The sequence below is a fragment of the Dermacentor silvarum genome, chromosome 7 (genome assembly GCF_013339745.2).
Source record: "Dermacentor silvarum isolate Dsil-2018 chromosome 7, BIME_Dsil_1.4, whole genome shotgun sequence".
Taxonomy (NCBI): Eukaryota; Metazoa; Arthropoda; class Arachnida; order Ixodida; family Ixodidae; genus Dermacentor; species Dermacentor silvarum.
In genome coordinates, this window is record NC_051160.1 from 11,625,823 (window position 1) to 11,639,103 (window position 13,281).

Sequence of the window (13,281 nt, forward strand, 5' to 3'; positions counted from 1 at the left end):
ACATGGTAAACGTTTCCTAGGCGACACTTTACGAAACGTAGCTTTAAGAAGCATTTTTTCCTGATGGTGCCTTTCTACGCAACAAGGATGATGATGATAATAAAAATGAAGACGATGATGATCACGGGAACGGCGGCAAATATACCCATTGTTGGAGAAATGCCAATAGTCTGTTGCCGTTCTCCAAGATATTTCGATAGCGCTCACATTTAAAATGAATGTACGAAACACAGAAAGCAGTGCTGGGGTACTGGCGTGAACTTGAGAAGACTCAGACAGTGAAAAAGGAAGATTTCGGCCGTGTTATCACAGTGGCGATGGCTCAACTTGTACTCGCACAGGTGTCTCTACAGCACTCTTGCCTGTTATCTAGTGCATTATTATAATTTTTAACAGCGGACTTGTTTAAGCCAGCCGTGAGTCCGTGGGTCGTGTACAGAAAATGTGGGCCGATCCTGGCGGTTGTGCAGAAAGGGTCCAAGTGCAATGGTACATACCCTGTGAACTAGCGAAGCTGAACCTGGCTAAAGTCTAGCTAAGCATGTCTGGGACTACTTAAGCTGAGTCAGTCATCGATAGCCTATCGATAGCCACTCAATAGCTAATCGATAATCGATCAATAATCAATACATTCCGGAAAATGCCGGGGATGACTTGGTAGTGCTTTGCCTAGCCCAAATACGTGGCCAATACCTTACGATAGCCAATCAATAGCTAATCGATAATTGATCAACAATCAATAAATTCCGGAAAATGCTGGGGATGACTCGGTAGTGCTTAGCCTGGCCCAAAGACATGGCCAATACCGTGCGATAGCCAATCAATAGCTAATCGATAATCAAGCAATACTCAATAAATTCTGGAAAATGCTGGGGATTACTTAGTATAGTGCTTAGCCTAGCCCAAAAGCCAAGACTAGCTAGTTGTCCATCAGCTCCGCTGTTAACAATGCGGAAATATGAAGGTAAAAAATGACGTTCGGGAAAAAAACTGACAAATTTTCTTGGACTACAACAATCTATATCACGACCCCCCCCCAAAAAAAAAAAGAAAAAAAAAAACATTTTCGCTATCGTATTTCCCCTCTTTTTTTCTTTCTTTCTTTTTTTTTTTTTTTTTTTTTTTTTTTTTGAAGTGGTACAAGAAGTAATCGCTGCCGCTTGCGTCGTCGCCTTTTGTCAGAGACGCTTGAGTAGATAGCAATACGCTCTCTATCTGACTGCGTATCACGAATTCTACACCATCCTCGAAAGCTAACAATCAGTGCAACCGAGCAAGCATGTCCATCCACTAGGGAAGTGGAATCGCCTGACGTTTCAGTCGCGGGTTACAAAGAAAACACGCAGAGAATGGCGCAATCCTTGATAGGAGGCAGATAAGAAGATATAAAAAAGAAGAAGATGCCATAATGTTAGCAGAGCGGGCGTACTGCACTTGAAAAGACCGGATATAGTGCTGAAGGTGGATTGTGTCTATGTACAGCTGCCTCGGCGTAACAGTCAGAAATAATTTGGAGCGGCGCGGATTGTTACATTTTTCAGTTCTCAACGCTTCGACAGGTCTCCAGTGCAAATGCTACGTAGCTATACAGAACCAAGCTAATATTGGTTGCCGTCGCTTGGAGATAGATGATTTTTTTGCATTCCGTCTAATGAGATAATTAGTCTTAATGAATTAATGAACTTCTCAATTATTATAATTAGATGAAAAGTACGTGTCAATGAGAAAATTGTAGAGCAACATGAGAAACTCCCGATACAGCTGTCTCTTGCTCAATACGTGCTACATAAAACTGTTTTTCCGAGCGTGAAAGAAGCCCGCGAATACAATCAAAATTGCCACGCGACTGACACCTCGAGGCAATTCGTGTGTATTCGCGGGCTTCTATTCTGTCTACTAATTAGACGGAATGCAAAAATATTCTGAGTATCTCCAAGAGACGACAAACAACATTTCCTTGGCTCGGTCCACCTACGTGTCATTTGCATATTTTTAAAGTTTGGCCCAAGTTACTTGAAGCCAGCGTTAGCCAAGCTATTCAACGGAAAAAAAGAATAGAGAAAGATTAGAAAACACACATTGCCACATACAATTATAAAACCTACGGTGTTTTGTCGTGTGAGGTCCGACGACCGAACACCATAGGTATTAAAATTCTACCGCGCACCGTGTTAAAAAAATATTTCGTTGAAGACTTTGGCTAACGTTAACTGGGACACTATATATATATATATATATATATATATATATATATATATATATATACAGGGTGTTTCAGCGAACACTTTCAAAATTTATGTAAGGTTGCCTGTGGCAGATAGCACAATTCTAGTTAATGAGCTGGTCTACTCGAAGAGGCGGACATTACTTGCACAAAAAATTGAAATGCATATTCGAATAATTAACAAGAATTCACTAATTAAAATTTTAGGCAATTATCTGATGGCCCATATTGTAATTTACAAATTGTAGCCGTGGAGTTCGCAAGGCGGATCCACTTAGAATTAATTCTCAGGATGACACCAGTTTCGAGATATTAATTCCCGAACTTTCCGGTAAAATGCATTGGCGTTCCAGTTAATTTTGTGCTTCAATGCATAAAGTGACGTTTTGTTAAGAATCTAACTGGAATGCCAATGCATTTCTTCGCGAAAGTTCGGGAATTAATATCTCGAAACTGGTGTCATCCCGACAATTCGTTCCAAATGGATCCGCTTTGCGAACTCCACGGCTACAATTTGTAAATTGCAATATGGGCCATCAGGTAATTAGTTAAATATTTAATTAGTGAATTTCTGTCAATTATTCGATTATGCATTTAAATTTCTTGTACAAATAATGTCCGCCTCTTCGAGTAGACCAGCTCATGAACTAGAATTGTGCTATCTGCCACAGCCAACCTTAAGAAATTTTGAAAGTGTTCGCTGAAACACCCTGTATATTCGCTCTGTGATACATGCACTCGTACTGCTGGCCTGCGCTCTTTGTCCTTTATTACCAATAACGGAACTCCGCCAAGAACCTCCCCGCCGAAAGGCTATCTATTACAGCTTGCGGTCATACCGATAGTGAAGAAGATGGCTAATTTTACCGTGGCACTCCACCAGAAATCGCACCAAACTTGCTTTTGATGCCGTCTTCCAGTCAATTTTTTTTTTTTTGCTTTTTCTCGCATCGTGCCGCATACGGCATAGTGGTATTGTAAGCACATGCGCCGCAAGGGTAATAGTAGAGATATTTTATAACATAAATAAAATTTAGGTAGCATGCATTTTTCGTCCATCCATCTATCATTTACGACAGTATCTATCTATCACTCACCAGGGCTGCACCCATTCAAGTCCTTTGGGTTTGACGACGTACGGTGCCATCTCGTGCACGAGAAAGGAGAGCGGCATGCCATGAATATTGCCTGTTTCGGGAAATAGGGCAAGGGGAAGAAAAAACAGGGATAGCACCGACTTAAATCGGCGATGACGTGAAAGTCTGCAAATGTATAGAGAGGCCCAATTTCTAAAAGAATATACCCACAAAAAACTTGCGGTTACTATACCACGGCGACAAGTCGCTCGGTTTAGCTGAATGCGTGCGCCGCGAAACTGTTTAAAAAATTTCCGCCTCCATTTCACCCTGTGAAAGTGGATGTACAGCAATTCTGTTGCCGACAAGCACCCCCACCGCCACGAGGCGTCGCACGTCGAGATCAACGTAGCGTCCAGGTCCTCGTCCGCGCCCTTTCTGTTGGTCTCACTAGACGACCGCGGAAACTCGCTGTCAAAAACGCTGGAGTGAGCAAGCGCAGCTGCAGCAGCGAGCGAATTGACCTTCTTGCTGCGTCTCGCATCAACGCGAACTAAGCCGCGAAAACATAGCGCGCGGCGGAATGTGACCCGACGCAGATGGCTTTCAAGGTACAGAGGCCTAGGCGAGCGAGGCCTCCGGAGCCGCCTGGAGCTTTTTAAGTATGATATCTCCTCCATCTTTGATTAAATCAACTGTTATTTTATCTTCTCCAGCAGCTTTTCACCTGGTCATGTCTTGCAGGGCCCTTTAAACTTCATCGCTAGTGATAGAAGGAGCCTCTGTATCCTGTTCATCACTATTTCGAATGAAAGTAGCTTGGCTGCTCTGGGCACTGTACAGCTCACTATAGAATTCTTCCGCTGCTTTTACTATGTCATCGAAATTGCTGATGATATTACCCTGCTTACCTTTCAGTGCATGAATCTTGCCTTGTCCTATGCTAAGTTTTCGTTCCACCGATTTCATGCTGCGGCCATATTTTACTGCTTCCTCAATCTCTCCCACGTTATAATTTCGAATATCCCTCACTTTCTTCTTGTTGATCAGTTTTGACAGTTCAGCGAATTTTATCTGATCTCTTGACTTTGACACTTTCATGTTTTGCCGTTTCTTTATTAGGTCCTTCGTAACTTGGGAGAGCTTACCTACTGGTTGCCTTGGTTCCTTACCTCCCTCTTCAATTGCTGCTTCTGAAATCAGCCTAGTTACGGTTTAATTCATTACCGCTATGTTATTACCGCTATCTTGCTGTTTTAAAGCTGCATATTAATTTGGAAGCACCAGCCTGAATTGGTCTGCTTTTACCCTTACTGCACCTAGGTTGGCCTGTTTCTTCTTGACTAATTTTACTGTTTCTCTCTTTAAATTTACTGCAGCAAATAAAAACTAAAGAAATATAAAGAACCAACCAGGCGCTTGCTATCCAAGAATGCGTTTAGCAGGCTTTGATATTTGACGTGTCGCGACACTATGTTGGTACTATACGAGTATGTGTTATGGATGGGGCTTCCCTCGCAGTGTCACTATATATGCTACCAAAGCGCCCATATATAAACACACACACACACACACACACACACACACACACACACACACACACACACACACACACACACACACACACACACACACACACACACACACACACACACACACACACACACACACACACACACACACACCACACACACACACACACACACACACACACCACACACACACACACACACACACCACACACACACACACACACACCACACACACACACACACACACACACACACACACACACACACACACACACACACACACACACACACACACACACACACCACACACACACACACACACACACACACACACACACACACACACACACACACACACACACACACACACACACACACACACACCCACACACACACACACACACACACACACACACACACACACCCACACACACACACACACACACACACACACACACACACACACACACACACACACACACACACACACACACACACACACACACACACACACACACACACACACACACACACCACAACACACACACACACACACACACACACACACACACACACACACACACACACAACACACACACACACACACACACACAACACACACACACACACACACACACGCTTTTTTTCCACTTTGACACTCCTAATCCTAACGCAATAAAAGTAAGTAGACCGACAATACATTTTAGTACTGCAAGTTTGATAGTGCCTATCTCGAAAATGATGCCATCCGCCGAATTCATTTCAAGTAGAAATTTCTTGAATCTTAACCATCTATATATATGGTATATTGCAATACGTGCCATAGGCATTAGTTAAAACACAATTAGCCGTATTTTTAATTAGCAGATTATGCATCGCGATTTCTCGTGCAAGTCATGCCCGCCTCTTTGAGTATACAGGCTCAAGTACTACAGTTGTGTCATCTGCCACAGGCGGTTTTTAATAATGTGGAGTCTTCGCAGAAACACCTGGTATGTGTGAGCGCACTTAAAAAAAATGGTCCAAGATAGCGCTCGTGTTTGTTTGCTTCTGCGTCTATGTCAAGCTCGCGCAGCCTGTAACCAGAGAAATAATAAGCTAATAAATAATAGGCACAAGTCGTGCTGACTTGTGCGACAAAATAGGCCAGTCTTTAACATGACCTCCTCCCGTGCTGACGGCTCAAGCAGCGGCCTCGGTAACACCGCCTGTAAGTATGAGCCGATCGCACGGGACCCGTTCCCAATTATAGATTGTCCCCTGTTGGCCGGTGCCACCGAGAGACAGACGCAGGCTCCTGCGAGACAACTTCATCGAGCAATTGTGTAGTGTGGAAACTAAAGTCCCCGATTGCTCGCAGCACGGAAACCGTTAAGGAGACGCCCAGGCAGACTACCTGACTTTGAAGAGTTGGGTGTGTTGATGTCGCCGTGCGCGTCTATCCAGATGAGCGCCACCTCCGAGTCCGTGGACTGCGCGTGTCCGCTGACGCTGCCGATGGACAAGGTGTGGTCACCGCCCAGGTTCAGCGAGAGCCGACCCGAGCGAAGCACCTTCGCCACTGCGTCGCGTACCTGTGACACCAAGCAGTGTGGCGTAGCCAGAAATTTAGTTTTCCAGGAAGAGGGGGAGGGAATGGGAGGGGAACGCACTTGGTGGGGGGGGGGGGAAGAAGGGCGAGAGGGATGGGGAGGGGGGAGGGGTTGCAGGGCAGGGAAGGCCACATATTACTACAGAAATTTCGGTGGGGGAGAACATCCCTGCTTTTCCTCTCTCTCTCTCACGGCGGAGGAAAAGGGGGGAGGGGCGTGCCTGAAGAACCGCACAAGCTGTGCTTCCCGCCTCGTTTGGCTTCTTTACATCACCGAATTGACCGGCTGTACGGGCCTCTTATCACCCCCGACGATCATGTCGACATGATCCCATGTAATATGAGCAGTACGTTGATGACGTGCGACGACGGTCTTTACGTGCCTGAGCAACACCACCAAGATAGCACAGGGCATGTTCACTCTGATCGATGACGTCAGGCTACCTCGCCCGAAATTTCCATTGCCAAGCCTGGTGTGACGACAGCGGTGACGTCGAAATTGCCGCTGCTTATTCGGGAATGTTCCCATTAGATTCTGTGGCAGTCAGGCCAGTTCGCATGACGTCATGGATCGGAGTGAACAGGCCTTGTGCTATCTAGGTGGCGTTGGCCTGAGCAGGTCATCACACGCGTGTTTCTCTAAGTTATGGCAGCGTCGAAAATAAAGTGGGCAGTGCTCCAGATCAAGTGCTATTTGCACACCCTGTTTCGCTATCGAAGCGGCAAAAGGCGAATTTTCGTCGACGAATATCTCCACAACAAATGGCGTTATTGGAATCGTGTTGATTGCTTTTGTCTCCTTGCGACGTCCTCTAACACTACCATTGCAATACTAGCGTTGCACCCGCAATGATAAAGTTAATGATCGAGTCTATGTAAATTAGCGCACGAACTGGGACGGGTACTCGACTATCTATAGCGTCCACCGTGCTGAAAAAACGAACCACGAAGAAAGCATCACACAATCAGTTAAATCCCATTCCTTTAACAAAAACGTTTTTTCCGTTAAAATGGATCACACGGTATAGTATATTACGTCACTTGACATGAAGAGTCAGTGTGTATCACTTATTTATGTGACTTGACTTTAAAGTTGTGTAAGACTTTAAGTAAGACTAAGTATGTCTGACCTATTTATCAGTCCACTTCGATTTTGACTGTATTTAAGTGTGTCTAACGCGACTTTCACTATACCTTCATCATACGTATTTATGTGTACAATATACGTATGACCGTAATTATACGTATTTCTATGTACAAAAGAATTGTGCACATACGGGCACAGCACATGTTCGGTTATGCGCAATGTCTGTAGCCGGCCGGCGCCATAATTCCTTAAGCATCATACATATAACAGTGTTTCTCAAACTGCGAGTCATGAAACCCAAATGGGTCATGAGCCTTTTTCTGAGGGTCATCGAGGGTCCAACTACCTTTATAAACTACATCCTTCTCATTTAAATATATGATTACAACAATCCCTGACAAAAAAAAAACGTAAGAGGCTTTTTACATAAATGAAGTGTAAACGTATCCATGTCATTAAATTTTTTATTCAGAAGGGTTATGTAAAGGGGGGGGGGGGGGGGGGGTTATGCTAGGTTTGGTACTACTGAAAGGTGTCAAACACTGGAAAAGTTTGCGATGTACCGATATATAGTAAGAAAAAATACGATTCTTTATTCAAATCACCTCGCATTGATATTGACAATTATTGGTAGATTGTTTCTACCCAACAAAAACTATCCACTTTCTCATCGTGAAATTTCGTCTGCACTTAACGTGCTCTATTTTCGAAAGTCTCACGTTCTTGTTGGTCTGTCCCACGACGTCCGATTCGATCGCGCCGTAATCGGTGACGTTGGGCTCGCCTTCGACGCGGACATCGCCGAGGTCCTCGACTTTGTGACCTGCGAACAGAAGTTTGTCTGCAAACCCATAGCTTTCGAGATCGGGGGCTATGGTACACCGGTCGAGTCCTTCGTCACGGCGGGGAGCACGTAATGCATTGACACGCGGTAGTGACGGTGAAGAACACAGCAGTAAAAATGTCCGCCTCCATTCAACCCTGTGAAAGTGATGTACAGCGAAGCTGATATACCGACGTTACACAATCAATGTAGCGTCCACGACCTCGTTCGCACCCTTTCCTTTGGTGCTTCGACGCGGCGGTGCACGTTCGCGGTGTGCATACGCTTGGGTGTAATCCGCGTTCACGATGTGAACGTCACTGCAATTTTTAAGCGAAGCTTAAAGCTCACAAGTGTCGGTAGTGGTGGTGGTGGCGGTGTCACGCTGAAAAGTGGGCCGATCCTGGCGATAGTGCAGAAAGGGTCCAAGCTCAATGGCCCATACCAGGGGCAAAAAAAAAAGAAAGAGAAGGAGAGAAAGAGAGAAAGGAAGGAAGAGAGACAAAGAGAAAGAAAGAGAAGGAAAGAGAGAAAAGGAGAGAGAGATAGAAGCAGAGTACGAGAAAGAGAGAAAGAAAGACAAAAAGAAAGAAAAAGAAAGAGAGAGAGAAGCAGAGTACGAGAAAGAGAGAAAAAGAGAAACGAAGAAACAGAAAGCGAGAGAGAGAAAGATAAATAAAGAGATAAAGAAAGAGAGAGAAAGAAAGAAAATCATCACGAAGGTCAGATACACACACTGCAAGCTTCGCTTACCCCCATTTTCTCAACAGGGGAAGGGCTGGTGATTTTTTAAGTCTTGTCGTGATGCCGATTACCCGCCGTGGTTGCTCAGTGGCTATGGTGTTGGGCTGCTGAGCACGAGGTCGCGGGATCGAATCCCGGCCACGGCGGCCGCATTTCGATGGGGGCGAAATGCGAAAACACCCGTGTACTTAGATTTAGGTGCACGTTAAAGAACCCCAGGTGGTCCAAATTTCCGGAGTCCCCCACTACGGCGTGCCTCATAATCAGAACTGGTTTTGGCACGTAAAATCCCATAATCTAATCTAATCTAATCGTGATGCCGATTACGGTCGCAGCACGTGCACTACATATACGCTACTGATACAACGGACAGAGCAACCACTCGTCAAGGACAGACATTTGGGAAGGGCTGGTGATTTTTTAACAGTCTTGCCATGTTGCTGATTACGGTCGCAGCTCACTATGCGCTACCGATGCAACGGCCAGAGCGACCACTCATCAAGGACAGATACATGAGGTGTACACGTTCGTCATGCTGGTTTGCCGGAGTGCAGCATTATCTTCGTTCTAGTAGACCCTCCGCCTGGCGCAAGTGCGTTATTGAACTAACTCAATTTCTCAAAGTAAAGTGCGTCACAAAATTTGTAAAGTACGACTTATGCTCCAAGAAAGCCTAGCACTTCAAAATAGACGGCTGTCTGACGCGGGATACCCGGAACCCCTGGTGGGCTCCGTGACTGAGGGCTTGTTGCAAAAAATGAGAGCAGTTCGGCGATCTGGGAAGAAAGATGTGGCAGGTTCGGACGTGCGCCGGAAAATAGCCGTTATTCCGTACATCCACCAAAATTCCCACAATATAAAAGAAGATTGGAAAACGCGTAGGCGTTGATGTGTTTTCAACTCCGCTAAAGCTTTCAATCCTTTTCAAGAAAACAAATCCGTGCGATATCAAAGAGAAGAAATCATGCAAGATTCAACACCAGGATCGTTTTGTCTCTTGTGAGGAGGGTGTCGTATATCGCGTGTAGTTGGCTTGCGGACGCGAATACATTGGACAGACTGGCAGATGCATAAACACCAGACTAAGAGAGCACAGCAAGAATGTAAGTGACGGTAATCAGGGCCAGCTTGGGTTACACTTCCGTAAATGTGGTGATAAGACTACGCGTCGTCCTACCAAGCCATGCAAGCCTAAGTTCAAGAAAAGCGGAATTGTTTCTCGACACAAAGATCAGTGCGCCAGATAAATAATTGAGGCGGTTAAGATTGCTCGTGCGGGAGAAATGTGTGTGAGCATGCCATCACTAACACTAAGGAAGAACTACAGTTTTTAGGTGGTTAGTGAGTGGGTCCATGTTGATATCACCTTGTGCCATTCATGCAGACTGACGCTTCGTATGTGTACATATGCCTAGCACCGTCAGTGAAATAAACAGTTGGAAGTCAGCGCTCTTTTCACTCTGTCTCTATCGTCGTCCCTTCCTTGTTATTTTTCGCGCTGTTACACAAGTTGCAATGAACCAACTAGCCCAGCAAGCCACCATTCTGCAATACATTTTTATACATGACTCGTCGAAGGTTCCAGGGTAATGGCTGGTGCCCGCATGCCTTCTAGAAAGTACTACACAATTGTGTCGCGCATACAATTTGATTATACAAGGTTCGGCAAGAACATACACAACGCATAGAATCAACGATAACATTCGAGTAAGTTCCAAATCATGCAGGCGCGTCTTGCGTTAAGCGATAACAGTAGGTTGCTAGCGGGTGAAATGCAGTCCCAGAGGAAAGGATAGATAAGTACACGGGTCAGTATGCACACGCGCAAAAGCTCAGGCAAGAGCAACAACCAAAGGGCAGAGCAACTTCGAACACTCCATGCACCCACCACACACTTGGCGTGACAATGTTCCAGAACGTGGCGCTCCACCAGGGAATAACTGAAGTGCTTGGTGACTACGAAGTGGTGTCTGCCCTCAAAAGAAAATGTATTTCGACAATCTCATTATACTTGCAATCATTATAATGCAATCATGATCCAATTAATTATACACAAAGAAAAATTGAGGATAGGCCGACGTGGCACATTTGCTCTCGAGAAGAGAAGGAAGAAAGAGAAAGACAGAAGGCAGGGAGGTTAACCAGAATAACGTCCGGTTGGCTACCCTACACCGGGGGAATGGGAAAGGGGAACACAAAGATGAGAGGAGGGAAGGAAAGAAGGAAATTAGCGGTGAATTCGCTGACGCGTGTGGTATTGCACTATTAGTCAATGACGTTCACACAAGCCCCGTCGTCCTCTAGAAACACAAAAGTCACATTTGCTCTCAATACTTGCTAATATCACTGGGCTAACCTACGGGCTAACCTTACGACAGGGATCGGTTAAAGCTGCTGGCTATATTCGAATTTTCCTTTAATCGCGTACATATTTTCTTTCAATTAATTGGCCGAGCTCAGCGAACAAAATGGAGCAAGCATTGTCTCCACTTCGCTTGCTCAACAGGAATGAAGGGAACGACATATTCAGCTACAATGTTTAAAGTAAGATGGCACCTGTGTCTCTCTGAAAAAAAAAAAAATAAAAAATAAACATGCACCGTGCTCTTTGAGCAGGAGGAGGCAGAATACAGTCTGTGCAGCAGCTGCTGTAGTGCATGGGACACGAACAAATGGTGGGCCGGCGACGCCGTAATTACGTGTTTCCTTTTGTTTTTAAGCGAATATCCATAAGTGAAATGATGTAGCCTAACTTCTTGCATCATCTCCAGTTCGAGCCAGGTTAACCCTACCTTTCCACGCTGATGGCTCACGGGTTAGCCAACTTTGTCTCCACGGCTGCACTTAATGATTGCGTATTATGGGTAAGTTTGTTATGCTTAATGCGTTTTGCTCGTGAAAAAGTGTCGCAACGGCGCGATGTTAAAGGCCTCTGCGGTCGATATGTAGAGCGGTTTCTTTTATCCTTCAATATTTAGGTAACAAAAACCACCAGTTTTGTTTTTTCTCAACTCACGTGTACGTAAAACCGAAAATACGATAAATCGAATAATTGACGGATTCACAGGTTCCGAGTAACCGGGCTGATGATCTGCACCATCCGTGAGAGATCATTTTGTCTTCTTGGAGGATTAGCTCACCTTCCTCTGTGACCGTCTGCGGCACACGGTCACGCCAGCACTTTGCTGCCCGTCCTTGAGGGAACCTTCACTATCGCCGCCATATCAGCGCAGACAGTCACAGACAGAACGGCGCCACGCGTTTGCAGCGCCATGCCTGTTTGTCGTCTGCCACCTACACTCATCGAAAGTGCGGTGTAGAAAGTAGTTTTCATGCTACACTACTGCTATCAAAAATGGCTTCGTGTAGATGGGCGGAGCTACACTTCTACAAAAGTTGAACACCAGTTTTAAAAAATGCCGGCAGCCTACACGGCTGTAGCCGACGTAGGTACAAAAAAAAAAAAAAAAAAACACCGCATATCCACGGGGTGAATGATGATGAGTGGGCGAAGCTCCGGAGGGAATCATCGGTAAACCGTGAATCTTCCGTGTAATTCGCCCAGTCTCGCCGCACTAAATCGAACGATTGACTTCCACCAATGACACGCGCCATATGTGACGTCATTCCTATTTTATAACAGCGCCCTTCATTATAATTGCACCGTGGATCTCCCGCTTAAGGGGACGCTAGCATAAACGCGTTAGAAACGTGCAGTACTCTCTAGTAAGTGGGAGAGGCCACAGCGTCTTACGCAGCCGTTTACACATGCCGGAACGTGCACCGCGTTTGCCGACGCCATCACATGACTGCTGAGAGAGTATAACCCCCCTATTCATAAACGCTCCTCCACTTGAACTTGACTTGCCACCGCCTTCAACGCGTTTCGAACGCGCTGCCCAAGGCGGTGGCAAGTCAAGTTCAAGTCGAGGAGCGTTTATGAATACGGGGGTAAGGCGGAGAGGCCACAGCGTCTTACACCAGCTTCTTACACGGGCCGTAACGCGCTAGCACAAACGCGTTAGAAACGCGCAGTCTTTCATTAATGTTGGGTATTTATTGTCATCGTGGTGCGTGTGTCCATGTGCGCTTCGTGGCGTAGTGATTAGCGCCGCGCGTTAGGAAGCGAGGGGTCCCTGGTTCGATTCCGCGCTACGGACACAACTTTCGGATTTTTTTTTTCATAAAAGTAGACGTGGCTACC

General features: G+C 45.7%; 2 protein-coding genes across 10 annotated transcripts in view; both read right to left on the reverse strand.

Annotated features, from left to right (window-relative positions):
* The window catches only part of LOC119457563 (arginase, hepatic), an 88,284-nt gene that overhangs the window by 33,436 nt on the left and 41,567 nt on the right, over positions 1-13,281 (reverse strand). The window lies entirely within an intron of this gene.
* Positions 1-13,281, reverse strand: part of LOC119457562 (arginase-1-like) — a 119,693-nt gene that overhangs the window by 12,728 nt on the left and 93,684 nt on the right. For 2 of the 6 annotated variants that reach the window (XM_049670213.1, XM_049670212.1), the window contains exons 6-7: positions 6,229-6,406; positions 3,322-3,412 (exon numbers count right to left, since the gene is read on the reverse strand). The exons of 3 other annotated variants lie outside the window; for them this stretch is intronic. In XM_049670213.1, coding sequence (XP_049526170.1) covers positions 3,322-3,412; positions 6,229-6,406 — 269 coding nt within the window. Of the gene's footprint in view, positions 1-3,321; positions 3,413-6,228; positions 6,407-8,229; positions 8,334-13,281 lie in introns of all 6 variants that reach the window. One more of the 6 variants, XM_049670211.1, reaches the window with a different exon arrangement.